Genomic DNA, 17,935 nt, shown 5'->3' with positions numbered 1-17,935 from the left:
AATAAAATAGGAAGTAGATTTCCATTAAGTTGGGAGGTTGTAAGGTGACAGCAGACAGAGTACATGTTTGGGGATGTGTATGGCATTTAACAGGGAGAGACATGAGAAATACACACACGTGTTCACTGAAGAATACAACAAGACAATCTAAAGGCAGAAAAGAAAAGACAATGGCTCACATGACACTAGGAAAAACCTCAGGTGACATTAGATTTGGTTATAGAAAAAAAAAGAAATGGGTTAAAAGAATACAGAAACATTTCTATAGGAAAACATCAAGGTACAGAAACAGGAAAGTCAGGGTTTGAGTGGGAAAGGCGGTCAGCTGAGCTGAGGATGGGCAAATGGGGTCGGTGGGGCTGAGGACGAAGGAATGAAGGCACCGCAGCTGGGGGAGGGCTTTGCATCCCCAACCCCTGTGCAGTGTCACCAGGTGTTCCCAAGAAAGCCACCTGAGACGTGGACTGTGTATGAACTAGCTGAATTTAGACACACAGTATTTGAAGACAAGACTGCAGAGGTTGCTGACAGACTAGATTGGAGGGCAGAAACAAGACGAGAGAAGTCAGTGTGATGTCAGCTTTCTGGCCCAAACAAAATTACAAAACTGGCCAGGCACTGAAGGTTATTAGTTTAACCCTATATAACAAGTGCAATGGTTTTCTCAATAGCACATCCCTTGGAATGATGAGTGATGAGGCCAGAAGAAAGAGAGCCAGGCCTGTGACTGGAAGACCAGAAGGAGGGAGCAGAGCCTGGACAGAGTCACCGCTCAGGGGAAAGGGCAGAAGGGAAAAGCGGGAGCCAGCAGGGTTCTGGCAGGGGCCACTGTAATGTGTGGGACAGAAAGGAGTCTTGCCAGGCGAAATCAGGGGCGTCAGTGCAGGGCCTAAGAACAAAGGGCCTGCAGAGAAGATGCCAGCTCGGCTTTTCACACAGGTGGAGAGGGACAAGATCATGGTAAGGCAACACCACCACAGAAAAGGGAAGCTAGGATGGAGCTTCAGTTGGAGTATTGTGTGTGTACGGGGTGGAGTTGCCAGACATGTGGGAAGGTACCTGCTAGAGAGCAACAGACAAGCCACTTGGAAATAAGATAAGGGTGATTGAGAAGTCTAGTAGATCTGGGAAGATAGCAAAGGACTGACTCTGAGCCATCATCACCTCTGACACAGGAGACTCATGAACACAGGCGGGCTTCACTCCTCCCTGGCCACTGCAAACAACACATTAGATATAAAGGCCTTGCCTTTAAAACCCCTATTTTTAATTTCCCCAGAGTTCAAGCTCAGAAACAATTAGGAAGTGAAGCCAACCTCCAAAACCTGCCCTGTGTATTCAATGAGGGACACGAAGCCAAACGCTCTATTTAAACTAATTTCAAAACCATTATTATTTTCTTGTTACCTCAGGGGTGTTAGGCATTTATTGATACATGAGAACAATCCTGAAGTGAATCAGGAGCTGAGGCAATACATTGAAAATGGGAATAAAAATGGTGAAAAGAACCTCTGAGCTTCCAATGTGTCCATATGGGTTTCTGGTTTCAATGCTTTCTAAGCGATATGATTTTCTCCTTCTTGAAAACGTGAGACTTGAGCTTCATCTTAAAATAGAAGCCCACATATTCAGGCTCCTGGAGGGTTCTGGCAGATTGAGCAGGATGTCCAGTGGACACAGCACACACTGCCAAGCCTTAGGGTCAGAGTTGGATCTCTGGAACACACACGGTGAAGAACAGAGCCAAGGCAAGGCCTACAGCTGCGCTCTGAGCCTCATCTGACACAAGCATGCACACAATAAGTAAATGATGAATTTATGACATGAAAAGACTCACTCTTAGAAAGGTCACTTTCTGTCTCTAGTAAAGCGTACTCTGGGTTGCAAAGAACATGCAGAATGGACAGAGAAGCAGGAAGGAGCCTTTTCCTTTCTCCCTGGCTCAGTAACACAGTGACGAGGAAGGCCGAATGAAGTCTTGAGGTGATCCTCATCTGTGGGAACTCAGCTTCCTGGAGGTGCTGAGTGCTTTTCAGATGCCCCAAATCTGTGCTTTATAGGGTTTTGGTTTCCTCTGGACCTGTCTGTCTTTCTCTGCATGGAAACTCCCACTCGTTCACCACACATACTGCAGGCTAGACCAAAAAGCCAGATGTAGGCGACCCTGCTCCGGGCCATTACTACAGGACTTTTCTCCTGCAGGAGTGTGTGCATGCACACATGTGCACAGGCTACCCAGGTGTCATTCCACAGAGGCTATCTTCTATTTTCTTTTTTTTAAATGACAAGGTTGCTCAGGAACTTGCCAAGTAGGCACGGCTGTCTAGCTAGAAAACTCCAGGCATCTGCCTACCTCTACCTCCTTTCAAGCACATGCCACCTTACCTGGCTTTTGTTGTGTGGGTGCTGGGGACTGAACTCAGGTCCTAGCTAGTACTATCAGTTCAACTATGCCGCCATTCCTGAGTCTTCTCTGTTCTAAGAACACTGTGACCTTATTCTATTGAATTGCGCCCCGGGCCCCTGCTTCTGTTCCATTTCCCCTGCTGGATCAAGTCTCAAACCTTACTCACTTGCCACTTACCTCACTCGTTCTGAAAATGATGCGGTAGCTGTAAGGAGATCCGTTTTCCTTCATTTCTTCTGGTTTTTCCCTTCGAATGCTCACGGCCACTGGACCAAGATTCTCATCAGCCCCAAAATAGTTCCAGTGTTCTTAGGTAAAATAAGATAAAACAGTATTAGAAAATTTATCTAACACTGGAAACCATCATATTGTTTGGGTTCAAGATCACTTCCCAGGAATATCAGAAAGATATAAGCATGTTTAATAAGCACTATCATCCTTCACTGAGCTATAAACACTAAGACTACCTAGGGCTTATTCTAGAGGAGACTGTGTGGAGAAGGCCTGCTGGGTTCTTACTATTCCACACTTACAGTTCTAAGTTCTTCCTTCATGTGCTTTCTCTCCACGTCCCACCATTTTAATAGGCTACAGTTTATGTGTACCTTGGTTAGGGCTTTTTACATTTTATTTAGATATGCAATAGAGTTTGAGGAGAGGGGCTTCTCCTCGGTTAAAGTGATGTCACTGCCCTGGAAAGAAGAGCCGCTTGAGCCCCAAGCTCCCAGGGTTCCTTGGCCTTACCGACAATTCCCATGGAATGAGACACACTGGTCACATAACCTAGAGGGTACAGTGGACAGGAAGAACAGGCATCTTCTAGCCAACCATTGTGTCCTGTGACTCATATAATTCTCAATGCTCCAAGCCTTAGCTTGGCTGCAGGGGGAAGTTGTGAGCATTGGCGGGGGGGGGGGGTAGGTGTTGGGAAAGTCTCCATCTAACAAGAAGGTAGGTGGAAGTCAAAACTGAGTTAACTGGGAAGGGGTGCAAACCAGTGACAGGAATGCTTGCCTAGTGTACATGAGGACCTAGAGCCAATCCTTGGCACTGTAAGAATTATCCATAGAAAACAATAAACTAATACTTACTGGCACTTGAATATATACCTCTAAAAATGAAAATTGTACATGAAATGTTCACAGATGAGGAAATCCATACAACACAGAAGTATGTGACGAGCAGAGCATATAACTTAGTTTTTAAACTCCCAAAACATTTGCTTTATAGTGTTCTATGTCATGTACACGTGACATGACTACATACTTAAGTCATGGCATGGTATACTACTGGCATACAAAATGCATATTCAAAACATGTTATTGGTATACAAGAAATATACATTTGAAAATCCATGAGAATAATAAATAATTTAGTGTATCTGGTTGTATGGTTTTAAAATTTAGGAAATGCTCATGAAAATACTTTGCAAATAATACTAATGTAGAATTATACAAGATAGAACCATAAACACTATAGGCTCTAAAATATTATAATCCATGGAAATTCAAAGTAAGAAAACACAATGGGATACAGGCAACAAGCATTTCATACATGGACAACTGAGAAACAATCCAAGAAACACCATGAACTCAAACATCCACGTACACCCTCAGAGCACAGCACAGGAGAGTCACACTCACAGATTATTTACTCTTACTTTGCACACAATTCTAACAAGCTTGGTTGTCTGGTCTTCCAGCCCACAGCTCTATTCAGGGAGGTGACAGATAATTCCCGGTGTTGACAAAGTCCAGGGTTCAGGGCATGCAGACAGCAATGTGATAGGACAACTGACAACAAGGAAAAAAACAGGAAGTGGGGAGACAGAAATAGTATAAAAAAGTCGACAAAAACTTAAAGGAAAACAAGACAGCATCGGGACCATTTACTGAAGGAGCAACCAAGAAACCCTCAGAGGAGATCTCAAGCCTGCAGTGCAGAACAATAGTGGGCCTGTCAAAGGGGCATGTGGGCCACACACACTGTGCTTCCTTGCTACTTCAAAGACTAGTTCATACACAGTCCATGTGTGTCAGGTGGGTGCGATTGCTGCTTCAGCTGCTGGAAAATTTCACAGAGACACAGCACTCCAGATTCGTCATCAGTAACCTCAGCCTTGAGGCTTTCTCTCTCAGCCTTCCCTGGTCAGCTCTTTGCTTCTGCGGGGCTACTATTGCAAACTTCACTCCTTCAACAGAGGCAAGCACCAATGCGGTCATCAACAGGAAAGCAAAGGATTCAGAAGCACACTCCACCCACCACCTTGATGCAGATTTACCTTCAGCCAGACAAGTTTCCTTCTCCCTATAATCCAAAGCCTCATCTCCCTCCATGCTGGCCTCTCACTCTGCACTCCCTTTCATCTTGAATGATTCCTCTCCACCTGCTCTTTCCCAGTATTCCGTCTCCCTTTCAACCTTCAAAACTAAACAGTCATTTCTTCTCTCACCCACTGGAAACTTCCGTGTGAGCCTTCATGTTAGATCCCTGTAGCTCACTTCCACTACATGGCTGCCTCAGAGTGAGAACAACCAGAGAGTTTTGTTGTTGCTGTTCAAACTTTGGAACATCTAGTACAGATGGCCATTTTATTTTTCTAGAACATTCTTACTCACTGCCTAATATGAAATCACCTTCTGATTATTCTTTAACCTCTTTGGCTGTTTTTGCTTCGTTTTATTTCTTATTCTTGAATAGCCCACCCATTCTGGGGTTTTCAACTGCTACTTCCATGTGAACCTCCCACGGGAACTAGAGAGCACTGCTAGCTGCTCTGACATCCACCTCACTCACCCAGGTGAGCCACAGGTGAGACCAGGCATGCCCCTTGAATTCGTTCCCTTAAGTATCTCAGCTGCCTCTCCCATGCTCGCTATACTCATGCCTGCCTTACTACTTTCCTCCCAGTTCACAGGGCAGCTAGACACGCCTTTAAAAATGCAATTCTGACCAATCACCATGAAGCTTACATCCACTCATGGGTTCTCTGCAGCCTTGGGTATTTTTCACGGCTTCCTAAAAGGTTGTCATGACATGTCATTAGCTACAGCCATTCTAGTCCCAGAGCTCTCACATCTGAGGGCCATTTAAATTTCAGTTGTCCAAACTCCCTCTACCATACTTCATTTGTCTACATCCTCTTAAATGGTCTCACCTGGAGTGCCCTGAGGTGTCTTCTAAAAATAAGAGTGGAAAACTGGAGTGCACAGGAGGAATTTACACAGTAAAACTAGTACTTTCAAAGTATTAAGAATTCCTAACAGATTAGTGAAAACAAAGATTTCATATATCTTAAAAACAAAGGTCTAGAAACACTATAAAACAAACAGCATACATTCAAACAATCACTTTAGTATTAAGTGGGAGAGAAAATTATTTCAACAACAAACTAAGCCCTATATAAAATAAGCTATAATAAAACTAAAGACTAAAAATGAAAAAATACATTTCCGTTTTGGTGTCACCATCAAAACCTGACATATATTTGCACATTTTTTTTTTCTTCATCTATTTCTGAGTTGGGCCAGGGGTAATGGGATAATTGCCAACTAACTTCAAACACTTTCCTCAGACTCTGTCTTCAAACACATCCATCTCTGGTCTGATAAGTCCAGAAAGGTGTTTTTGAACGTGAGTGCCTGTCTGTACAAACAGACACATAATTGTAAAAAATGAAACAAGGGATTCTAGCTATTAATTTCTATAGCAGCATCTCGGTCCATCTCCATCTATGTCAGCCCCACTGGTATGGCTCCGGTCTGGTTCCCCAAGGCAACCCACTCTGTCAGGATCAGACTGCAAGTTCAAAAGGTCTCATGCTGTGTAGGTATTACACAATAAAAGCCATGTTGATATAAGTCCCTCTTTTTGCTTATAGAATTATGCAAACAGAAGTAAACCCTCCTGTACACCAACAAAAGTTCACTCGATTTAAAATCCTAATGTGACATATTGTCTCTAGGAGAGAAGAGTTCAGTTCACTAAAGCCATTGTAAACTGAATTTTAGATTTTAGATTTTGATCTCAAGACAAATGTGTCAGATTCTGCATGGTCAACTTAGCCTCTGGCCATGCCTGGCTCTGCCCGTCCATTTCTGCATCCCAGTCTCTGTCTGGGATGCATTAATTATAATAGTTAAAATTTCTTCCCTTATCATCCATCTACCTCCATTCTAGGCTAGAAGAGACAGGCAGCTTTTCTAGTCAGATGCACAGTTGGCTCTGCCTTTTTTCTGAGGTGGAAAAAATGAATAAGGAAGGAAAGCAAGGGAGGACACTGGACAGGGAATTCAGGGTGAGGAAAGTGAGAGGAAGGGGAGAGGATGGGGAGCCGCAGACCTGAGTGGAAATGTTGCTGACAGATGATGTAACACAGGCACTAACTACATCGCCTAACACTGTACCGCTGCTGAGTCAGCACAACGATATGCAAAAACCTAACACACCACACTGCCACTGCACTTTTAGAGGTATGGCAAGTAGGATTTCAGGGCAGCCACAACCCTAAACTGCAGCACTGAAATCAGGTATATCCACTAATGACATCAAAGCTCATTTAAAAAAATTAATTATAATCACACTGTATTCCCAGAAGTCTCTACAACTTTATAAACAGCAAAAAGGCAAATACATATGGTGGTCAGAAAGATGTGCTACTTACTTACAGCATGTGTTCTGCTTTACTCCTGATTTGCAAAGGTTTCTTTGAGTTGACAGAAGATATAGTAGTGCCATCCCATAATGCTGATTCCTCTCAATATTCACTTCTAATAATGTACAGTCTTACAGATGCTTATCCCGAAGGTTTTTGGTTTGTGTATACGTGTGGTGTATATATGTGGAGGTATGCTCACATGTATATAGGCACATATGCTCATGTGTGTGCATGCATGTAGAGGCCCAAGGTTGATGTTGGTCTTCCAAGACAGCGTACCATCTTACATGTAGAGGCCATGTCTTTTGTTGTGCTGAGAGCTGGCCATTTGGCTGTGTAGCCAGCCAGCTTGCTCTGGAGACTCCCTGGCTCCACTCTGGACTGGGATAACACCATGCTCACTGATGCTTTATGTGGTTTCCGGGAGCCAAACTCAGCAGCAGCAGACGCAGCAAATACAGAGCCATGCCTAGAGCCCCTAAAGTTTTCTTATGGAGTGTAAACTCTAACAAGATGATACGTAGAACACTTAGGAATTCTACTGTTTCTGGGAGATTTATTTATGGTCACTACATTCACAATTACAATGAGTATTTGACATTCTTAAAGACAAGAGAGGTGAATGGTTAAAAACTTCAGTAACTGCACCAGATACAGTCACTTCATCTGAGCTTAGGCTATGTGGACACGCGCACACACACACAGTCAAAACAGCCACACCTGACATTTTAACTATAAAGGGAAGAGGCAAGCTGAGCCACAGAGCCACAGCCTTCTACTGCAGTTTCTGGATTGCTCATACTGGTTTCTCTGTTTATTGTCTGTGAGTTAATATTTCAGTTACACAGTTCCTTAGGGACATTGTACTCTCAACTGTCTCAACTGAGTAAAACTAGCAACAGTTAAGATACATCTTAAGTTTTACTTAATAATTTATAAATTATAATTTATGGCTTAAATATTTACATATAATCATCAACTTAAAATTTCAAATGGGGAAAATGAACAGTAAAAACACAAGTTAAGACAAACCAGGTAAAATGGCTATCTTCTGCCTAGGACAATTGAACAACACAACGAAGCCTCAGGTCAAACTGGGGCTCACACTGGTGGCAGCAGTGTGGATGGACCCCGCACATTTCAGGAGCCAGCACATGTTAAAGCCATAAAAATATTCACACTCTAGTATTAGGGTTACTCCCAACTGACTAAACAGAGGGATTCCCCCATTTCCTCTAGAGAAAACATAGGGCTAGGATGGGTGGGTGCTGCAAATACCAGCAGTAAGCTGAAGAGAGCCCCATTCTGTCAGGAGACAAAGGATCAGAAGCCACTGCACAAGCCCAAATTCCAATCATCTCATCCTTTCCCATACTTCACACCATCATTTCGGACCCCTAGCTATACTGTTGTCATTACAGGTTACTCTTTAAACTTTGACCTTTAATACTCTACTGGAGAATCTGAAGGAAACTAGGGAGGTGTCTTAAGTAGAGCATGGGTTTCTATTAAGCTCTTCATCTCAGCATGTTGGGTGCACTCAGTTCCTATGCTTTGTTTTCTTCCTATGAATATTAATGTTGGAGAAAATAAAGCTAGAAGAACTAAAAACTGTAAATAACAGCAACAGAAATGAAGGAGGGAAACACCCCAGAAAAAAAAAAAAAAAACTGTTTAAAGGAACTTCTTGAGAAGTGTGCAACTTAGAGAGTCTCAATGTCTCAACCCAAAGGGCTTATTCTAATTGTAAGGGCAGAGCATCCATGAGACTTCAGTGCCCAGGACAGGGAACCAATGGGGACATCTGCACAGGGCTGGCCTCACGCCAGGCTTTTTTCTGAAACATTGCACTAAGTGTGTGATTACTGATGCGCAAGAGTGAATGTCCACACTTAGGAAAAACTCTTGAGATTCTGAGAGTTCCAAGTCACCTCTTCACAGGTAACTCTTGAAAACAGGGCAGTGGACACAGTGGTATTCCTCACATCCCCACACTTGGGACATTTGATAGGAGGAGCACTAATTGGGACAGGCAGGAGGGAGGAGAAAGAAGGAAGGAGGGAGAGAGGAGGAAGAGAGGAAGAAAGAAAAAGAGGGAGGGATGGAGGGGGAGGGATGAAAGGGGAGGAAGGAGAAGGGGAGGGATGGAGGGGGAGGGAGGAGGGAGGGATGGAGGAAGGAGGGAGGGATGGAGGGAGCAAGGAAGGAAGGAGAGAAGGGGGACTTGAGTCTGACTGCTTAAACCCATTTGAAGGAATGGAGACATATCTCAGAGTGCTTGTCTAGCAATCTGAAGTATCTGGGTTCAATCCCTAGAATTGCAAAACTCAATCCTCCAATCAACCAAACAAAACAGCATTTGCTGCAGCAGGCCCCAACAGTCTCCTTATTTGCCACCAAAATAGCCAATTTTATATTAAGTTATGTTGACCTTAATAAACTCCATCAAAATGATCATAGCAAAAATATAAAGAAAACAATTTAAATAAAGAGCAAATGAGTAATGGAGCATCTACTGACTGCCATCAGCCTATGGCAAATGTCTAATAATTATCTTTCAAAATTATATTCTACAATATGTTAAAAAGGTTGTCAATTCAGAGTAGCTAGGAGAATGCTAGAGTTCCGATGCGGAGAATCCTTTCGCCTGCATATGCAAGGCTACAAGAGTGAAAAATCAAACTCAGTGAGGGGCCTGTGGTTACAGACATCAATCATGGCTGGTTCATTCCCACAAAACCACCAGAACCACAAACAGTTACTTGAGGTCTCATTTCCTGAAGAGAAAAGAAAAGGAACCTCATATACTACTGAGCTTCTGGAGAATGATAGCAAAGGGCCACATACACAGGGGACTCTCAGCCATTGTACCCAATGCTACACAGGACACCCCAGTCCCTCGGCTCATACTACACATTAGTATCAAACATTCACTTTTTATTTATTTATTATTTTACATGTCGATCCCAGTTCCCTCTCCCTCCCTCCTTCCCTCCCTTTTATCCTCTCTGCCCCCTCACATGCACCCTGACCACCCTCCCATCCCACCCCCCACCCCAATTCCACATGTAGGGCAATGCCATCCAGGTGGGGTCATGTAGGTCTGACAGGTCATTTGAAGTAGGGACTAGGGCTTCTCTCCTGTCTCTAGATTAAGGCAGTTATCCCTCCATGGGGGATGTGTTTGCAAGGTTCTTTTGTGCACCAGGGATACATCCTGGCTCCACTGTCTGAGGTCCCTTAGACTGCTCAGTCCTTCTGGCTGAGACCCATATTCAGGGGGGCCTGAGTCAGTCCCATGCTGGATTCCCAGCTATCAGTCTGGGGCCGTTATCTCCTCCTTGTTCAGGTCAGCTGTCTCTATGTGTTTCTGCAACCTGGTCATGTCCTCTCCATCTGCATCTGGGTTCTAGTTCAACTCAGTGTTTAGGTATGGGTGTTTGCTTCTGTTTCCAACAGGTATTAGATGAGGGCTCCATGGATAAGTTAGTTGTTGATCTCACTATCCAGGTAGGGCATTTATGGTAGCCTTTCCATGGATGCTCAAATTGTTAGTTGGCAGCAGTCTTGTAGGTCTCTAGACCTTTCTTTGGGTTCAGTTTTCTCTTCAAACCAATATTGGCTCCCTCTTTTATGTTCTCTCTCCTCTCTCTCTCTCTCTCTCTCTCTCTCTCTCTCTCTCTCTCTCTCTCTCTCTCTCTCTCCTGCTTCTATTCCTACCCTGACTCAATCTTCCTAGTCGCACATGTTTTCCTCTCCTCCCCCTCTCTTTCTCCTACTTCTCTCTCCATTCACTGCCCCCCCCACTTCCCCTGTGCTCTGGGGGACTTGTCCCTTCCCCCTTCTGTGAGGGACTTTATATGAATCTCTTAGAATACACCTTGTATCCTAGTTCCTCTGGTGGTGTGAATTAGAGGCTGGCGATTCCCTGCTCTAGGTCTAAAATCCATATATGAGTGAGTTCATACTATGTTCCTCTCTTTGTGCCTAGGTTACCTCATTCAGGATGGTTTCTTCAAGAGCCATCCACTTGCCTGCGAATTTCAAGATTCCATTATTTTTTTCTGCAGAGTAGTATTCCATTGTGTAGATGTGCCACATCTTCTTTATCCATTCTTCAATTGAGGGGCATCTAGGTTGCTTCCAGGTTCTTACTATTACAAATAGTGCTGCTATGAACATAGTTGAACAGATGTCTTTGTTGCATGGATGTGGATCATTTAAACATTCACTTTTAAGACATTTCCCAAGCAATCTACCCGTGGTCCTGATGGTTGAGGTATGTTTGGGTTGCTGTGTGGTGCCCCGCAGGGAAGGGAAAAAAAAAAAAAAAAAAAAAAAAAAAAAGAGTGCCATAGTGACTGAAAGAGCTCTGGGCGCGGGCCTGAGCCTTGAAGGGATGGCAAGGCTTGGGGGACAGTCGAGGCTCCTTGAAGAGCAGGAGAGGAAGGAAGAAGACTAACGCAGTGCTCACTGGGACAGGGAAGGAAATGCTACTGTAGAGACTGGTAGGAGGAAGGAAGCACTCCCACAGTTACAAGTGAGGGTTTCTACTCTCTTCCCTGCTCGCTGCCCTTTCAGCCCTCAATGACACTTGCTGGTGGAGTGGTCACACTTTCCCTGTACTAGCCCTCAGCCTTCCTGTGTTAGGGGAAGCTACACGCAGCAAGAGCCCCTCAGAACTGCAGAAGGACTCACAATATAGAAACTAAATATTATCTGAACAGCTGAAAAGGTAATAAATAAACTTGTGGTTATTTCTATATTTAAAATCAATGTAGAAGTGCATGGGGTAGTTCTGTGAATAGAAAATAAACTTTATTTTCTGTAGTACCATACTATTTCTATAATAAGCAAGCCTATTTATGCTTTTGGAGGGGTTACTTTTTGTTTTTGTTTTGGGGACAGGAACTCTCTATATAGCCCTGGCTGCCCCGGATCTCACTCTGTAGCCCAGGCTGTCCCGGATCTCACTTTGTAGCCCTGGCTGCCCCGGATCTCACTCTGTAGCCCAGGCTGTCCAGGATCTCACTCTGTAGCCCTGGCTGTCCTGGAACTCACCCTGTAGCCCAGGCTGGCATCAAACTTAGACCCGGTCTCTTTCTCTAAGGGTTTCACTAAAGGTGTGTGCCACCATACCCAGCTCTATCTACGCTTTTGTCTGAATCTCTTTTTAAAAGTTGCCTCCTTTCCTGGGCAGAATGAAGGCCCTATGCGGGCCTCATACGCCTCTATATGCAGCAGCATTGAGATCAACACTGATTTCCCTTTAGCAAGAACTTGCCATTGGTTTCTGCAAGAAAAACAATTAGCTGAGTCCCGGGCCTCAGGCAGTTAAGCAGCTGTGCCAGTCACACTGTGCCAGAGCAGCCCCTAGGTGGGACCTGAGCATGGGTGTTAGGGGCAGGCCACGAGGCAAGTTAGGCAGGTACTTGCTTCCCTGTTGGGGACTTTCCTGATGTTCTCCTTTCTCCTCTACATTGACTAAGATGTTGTTAATATGAACTGGTCAGAAGCTCTCGTTCCCCTGTTCTCTTATGCTGAAGGGCTTCTCCACAATGCCTGCTTCCTTTCCCTTCTGCACACCACAGGTGTCATTAACCAGGTTCCCAGCCTATCTGTACCTGTCTCATCATCTGTTTATCAGACAACCTGACTGGTTAAGTGACAGACGTCCCCTGGCAAAGGCTGGATGCTGAACAGGGAAAATTACATATGGCTAGAAAGTCTCAAAACTCTATTGCTAGGGTCCCAGAGAGTGACAAGGAGGAACTGTAACTATGTACAGAGTTGGCAATGGGGAATAAAGAACCTTGGTTACAACTGACTGAGACTCCAGTGGTCCTCCAAAATGACTGGAGGTTGAGAACGATGAATGAAGTCAGAGGATCTTAAAACCATGGACTGATAACTGATTACAAAAGAAGAGTAATGCCAAAAAAAGTAAGTATCAGCTTCTGCAGTGTGGCAGAGAGGGCAACTCAAAGCCATCCCACGGTAGGCAGGATACAGCTGCTGAGAACGAAGCCAAGCACAGAGGAAACCTGGCAGCGCAAGTAGATGATATGGATAATCGCTGCAATTCAAGACAGTTTTTGGAGAGATTGTTTGAGGCTACTGATAACTAGGGCATATGAAAAATCACACTAATGTGGCAGGATAGGAAAACAGAAGTTGATTGGAGATGCAAATGCATTTGTTATGCTGAAGGTTGAATACTTGAATACTAAGTTTGGTTATGGGTCTCGAGATAATAAGTTAGATAATTAAATAAATATGCACACAAATATACCTGCCATCAAAAGGTAGACAGTCTGAAAAGAACTTCTGGCATCAGATTCTAAAATAAATTTCTCCTGTGGAACTTTCCACTTGGAAATGGGCAATGTTTTCATCCCCAATCTTATTGCCAAACAAACTGTACTTTTATGAGTGGATCTGAATAAAGCCCACTGTCTGAGCTGCTGGGGTCTCCTGATGGCCAGGAGAGTGAGTGAGGGTGTGCCCTTTCAGCATCTGATAGATAACCTCTGTGGGTAAGAGAGAGGCTACAAATAATGAGTGTCTCCAAAGAAGCAACGTGTAACACTTTAGTCTGTGATAGCCTTAAGCAGATATAAGATGGCAGCCAGCGGGTACAGGGAAACCTGCCTGCATTCCCAGCTACAGAAGAGTTGGTCTACGAGTTCAAAGCTGGCTTGGCCAACACAGTCAAGCACCACCTCAAATCAAAGAGGTCAGCAAAACATGTACCTAGTTAAGCTTCTCAACAACAAATTCAAGCCCACATTTCTGTGAGGAACTTATGTTCAAATGAGCTGGACAACTGGTGTAATCTTAATAAAAACCAGTTACCATACCCATAAAAGGTGAAGTTAACCTTTATGAGTGCAGCATGCTGGGAGCATACTCTCAGTGACTGTACCTGAGGATGAAATGATCTACCTCAGAAAATTAAATGCAAGTGAGCGTCCGGGAGGACCACCTAACACCAAGGAATCCCACAGGACTTTTCTCAACAGTGCAAGCAGACTTAGGGAAACACATGGCTATCTTTTATTTTGTGTTCCTCATGCTCTCCTTTCTTTCTGATCCAAGGACCAGCCTCCTCTATGAGGGCTAACCTCGCCAAGGTGCTTGTTCCTGCCCAAACAGAAACAAGTCTCAGACCTTAAATGCTGAACTAGGAATTCACCACTAACTGGGATTCTCCACCTATTAAAATAGGCTACATGGCCTCTGCCTTCCTTAAACCCCTGGTTAGGTCTACTCACATTAGACAGTGACATGTGGGCACACCTGTTCCCCACAACCTCAGGTCTTTGTTCACTTCCCTTCCAGAAAGATCTAACTCCACACAGAGAACTAGACCAGCCATCTGCCAGCTGTTAACACAGACAAAGGCCACACACAGAGAGGGCACCTTGTAGTCAGGGCAAGGACACTTAATCTGACCTGCCTTACCCACAAAGTGTACATGTACACATAACTCTTGAGAAAGTATCTTTAAGGATCTAGGGAATAGTATGTATTTTAGCGTAACTTATTCCTTAGCAGGGTGCTTCCTGCTATCTGTTACCATGGAGTTTAGCTACAAGCTGTGGAGTTGTTGTGGCTCTTTGGTCCTCAGGATCCTCTTTTGGCTCTGCTTTCTTTCTAACCTAATGACGCTCATTTAACAGGCTGGGACATAAAACAGCTCTTGATGGCAAATATATATCAGTGCTGAAGCTGTCACGTCAGTACAGATGATGTTATGTGCCATGTTCTAGAGAACAGAATGGATGTTAAAGATGTCTGACTACAAGATGAAAAGGAAGAGGACTGGCAACCAGCCTTTGTAAGAACAACTGGAATCTAAATTTTCTCTTCAAAGTGACCATCACTGAGCCCAGCATACTCACTGTATACTCATGTGTGCTTGTGCATGTGCACAAGTGTGTGTGTACACATGTACGCATGTGTGTCATATGAAGAAAGAACAATAAAATCACTGGCCCAGAGTTGCCGGTTTTATTAGTTACCAGTTTTCCATCAGATGGCACACAATGGCACTTTCTCCTGGCCACTGAGCAACAGGAACCCTGCCTCACCAGAGCACCAGTTATAGGACACCAAGCAAATGGCCCTCCTCCATTCTCTCTCTCCTGCCCTACTCTCTAACACTTTTAATCCCTGTCTCGATACACTACCATCAAAGTGACCCCCACACACTTCTCTTCCGACTCCAGAATACATGTGCCTGAATTGTATACCAAAGAAACCCTGAAATACATAGCAGAGCCACAAAACACAGGCAACAGCTAGGAAAGAGTCCCTTCCTACAAGCTGTGCTAGCTAAAGGCAACAGTGGAGCTATGACTCTGCCTTAGTATCTGCTATCTACAAACGTCCCTGGCACTTTGGTCTTGGTGGCCAGAGAAAAACTGAACACAAAACTATGAACGTTCTCGAAGGAAAACAAATGAGTTAAGTTAGCGCAATCCCGCCACCAGCATATGGTACCATCAATTGAACCACAATGACAGGTCCATGCCAGTGTTAAAAGCATTAAGTGAGGAAACTACACAAAGCATGAAGCAGAAACACAAGAAATCAACTACATCCTTACGGCCATTTCATGCTGGGTGAAAAGCCCAACAAGAGAGGACAAGAGGAAGTAGCAGAAGGAAAAGTGTGGATGGTGTGCTGCTCGTCCAAGGGGAAAGTGCAGGGTTCCTCTCCTGCTTGGCCCAGCATTTACCCAGTAAATCTCAGTCTTTGTGTTGGGGTCAAGCGGTCTCTAAGGTCTAAATCTACAAAATAGAAATACTTATAAAAACAACATAGCATCAAAGTAATTAAAGCTTCATCAACTGAACACGACTAAATACTAAACATGGTGGTGACTGAGGGCTATGCTTCAGTAAAGGAAATAATAATAAATTTGTTTCTTAACATAAATATAATAACTAATAATGATTTTCCTCAGAAAGAGCCACAGTGGAGTCAGAGACACATTAAACAGGTGAACAGAAAGAAAAACTAAAGAGGTTAAGGTGACAGTCACGCTGAGGGTGCTATGGCCCTGCTGCTAGGGGTAAATTCTACTTGACTATGCTAGACTCTTTCCACAAAAAGATTGGGGGAAAGAGGTAAGAGGCAGGCACAGATCTCTTATAAGACAGAATTATTTAATTATATTAATATTATATTATTGCCATCACATACAGTTATACTTTTGAGGAGTTTAATTTCTGCATTGTGTAGGACATTATCAATAATAACAAATGGCTAAGACATTCCAATACGTGCAGCCCAAACGGAGCTCAAAGAGCAGGCACACCCTGACTTGTCTTGGATTTACCTCCTAAATTAGCCATCCTTTCACTGTCCCCGACACCAGGCTGACAGATGTCAGTGGCACAAGACGGCCACCTCTCATGCCACACACACTTTCTGCTGCCACCAGCCAGACTTCACGCTGGAAGCAGAATCCACTGTGTCTTCCTAGAGCTGCTGAGGCCACCTGACTTATTTGAATTATGAAGCTTAATTAAGGAAGCTGACTAAATGAGCATAAAAGACATATACCGTTTCTATGAAAACTAAGCTGGTGGCGATAGGAAGGCTTTCCAGAAGCAAGTCACTAAGAAGAAAGCGGTGGGCGAGACGTGGCACAACAGCTGGGGAAATGGGAGGGAATTACAAACAGACTCTGTGCTGCAGGACGGCACTAGGCTGTGCCATTAATATGAGGTAGCATCCGAAGAGGAACCAGTGTCAGCAAGGCACTTGGACCCACAGGAGCAACATCTATTCGTGTCATAAATATCTCAGATAGGTATATTTTTAACAATCCCCTGCTTTAACGGGTATGTTCACTTATGCAGTGGTACTTACACTGGTTGGAACCATAGTGTTTTCTATGTTCCAACTCACCAACTGCTGGGTTGGGGCTCTTGAGTTTATGAGGGTCTATGAATCAGTAAGACTACTCACTTTGGACTCTAGGTATTCAAGTTCTAATCCCATACCTTTGAAAGGTAAACATACTTTAAACAAGGTCTCCCTTTTCTTCATCTTTCATAATAGAGATAAGGAGAGAGTGATGAGGAACATGGCTGTCCCTTACAGAACAAAGGAGCTCCAAGACAGCCTATTACCTAAGCCCCAGGACTCTCCTCTGGACAACATGATTAACAACATATCATCTCCCTCATGGGCATTAAGAGTTAGAAATAAAATTGTCCTATCAAAAGTCTAGCACCAAGCTTGATCCACAAGTGATGAAAACTATTCATGCCAAATATTATTATTACATTGCCTGGTGAGTGAAAAATACTTGTGCACAAATAAGATAAAGTATGCTCACTTAGGTGTTAGACTCAAAGTCCGTGTTGATGACAGGTGAAACAAGATGGCTTCTCAGAGATGTGAGCAGCTCATAACACCTTAGAAAAATTTCGAGGCATTATAGAGCAGGTGTTCTTGGTTAGAGGCAATTTACCCCCCCCCCCAAAAAAAAACATTTGGCAATACTGAATTTACTTTCATCTGTGTTCACTGGTAGAGAGGGGGGACAGAGAAAACCTATTAGTGTCTAGGAAGTAGTAGCCAAGGATGCCAATCTTACAGGGATATAGGACAGTGTCAACCTTTACAAAGACCCGTCAGCCCCAAAACGCAAAGTGGGTGAGTCTGAGAAACCCTCCGCCCTAACATGCAAAGGAAAAACCATTTCTAAAACCCAACTCAAGAAAATAACTTTGAAAGTAAAATAGGTCTTTCCATTATATTGATTCCAGAAGCTGTGCTATAGATACTCAGGAATAAGAGAGATGGGTGTTTAGTCATTGATAAGCCACAATTCTTTTATCAGTAAACCTTTA

The 17,935-nt window shown here is 43.9% G+C and overlaps 1 protein-coding gene across 9 annotated transcripts in view; it reads right to left on the bottom strand.

Annotated features, from left to right (window-relative positions):
* The window catches only part of Sipa1l1 (signal induced proliferation associated 1 like 1), a 272,998-nt gene that overhangs the window by 87,603 nt on the left and 167,460 nt on the right, over positions 1 to 17,935 (bottom strand). For all 9 annotated transcript variants that reach the window (XM_051196264.1, XM_051196272.1, XM_051196273.1 and 6 more), the window contains one exon: positions 2,585 to 2,715. In XM_051196264.1, coding sequence (XP_051052221.1) covers positions 2,585 to 2,715 — 131 coding nt within the window. The remainder of the gene's footprint in view (positions 1 to 2,584; positions 2,716 to 17,935) is intronic.

This window comes from Phodopus roborovskii, unplaced genomic scaffold (assembly GCF_943737965.1).
Source record: "Phodopus roborovskii unplaced genomic scaffold, PHOROB, whole genome shotgun sequence".
NCBI lineage: Eukaryota > Metazoa > Chordata > Mammalia > Rodentia > Cricetidae > Phodopus > Phodopus roborovskii.
This window is presented reverse-complemented; position numbering and strand designations above follow the sequence as displayed.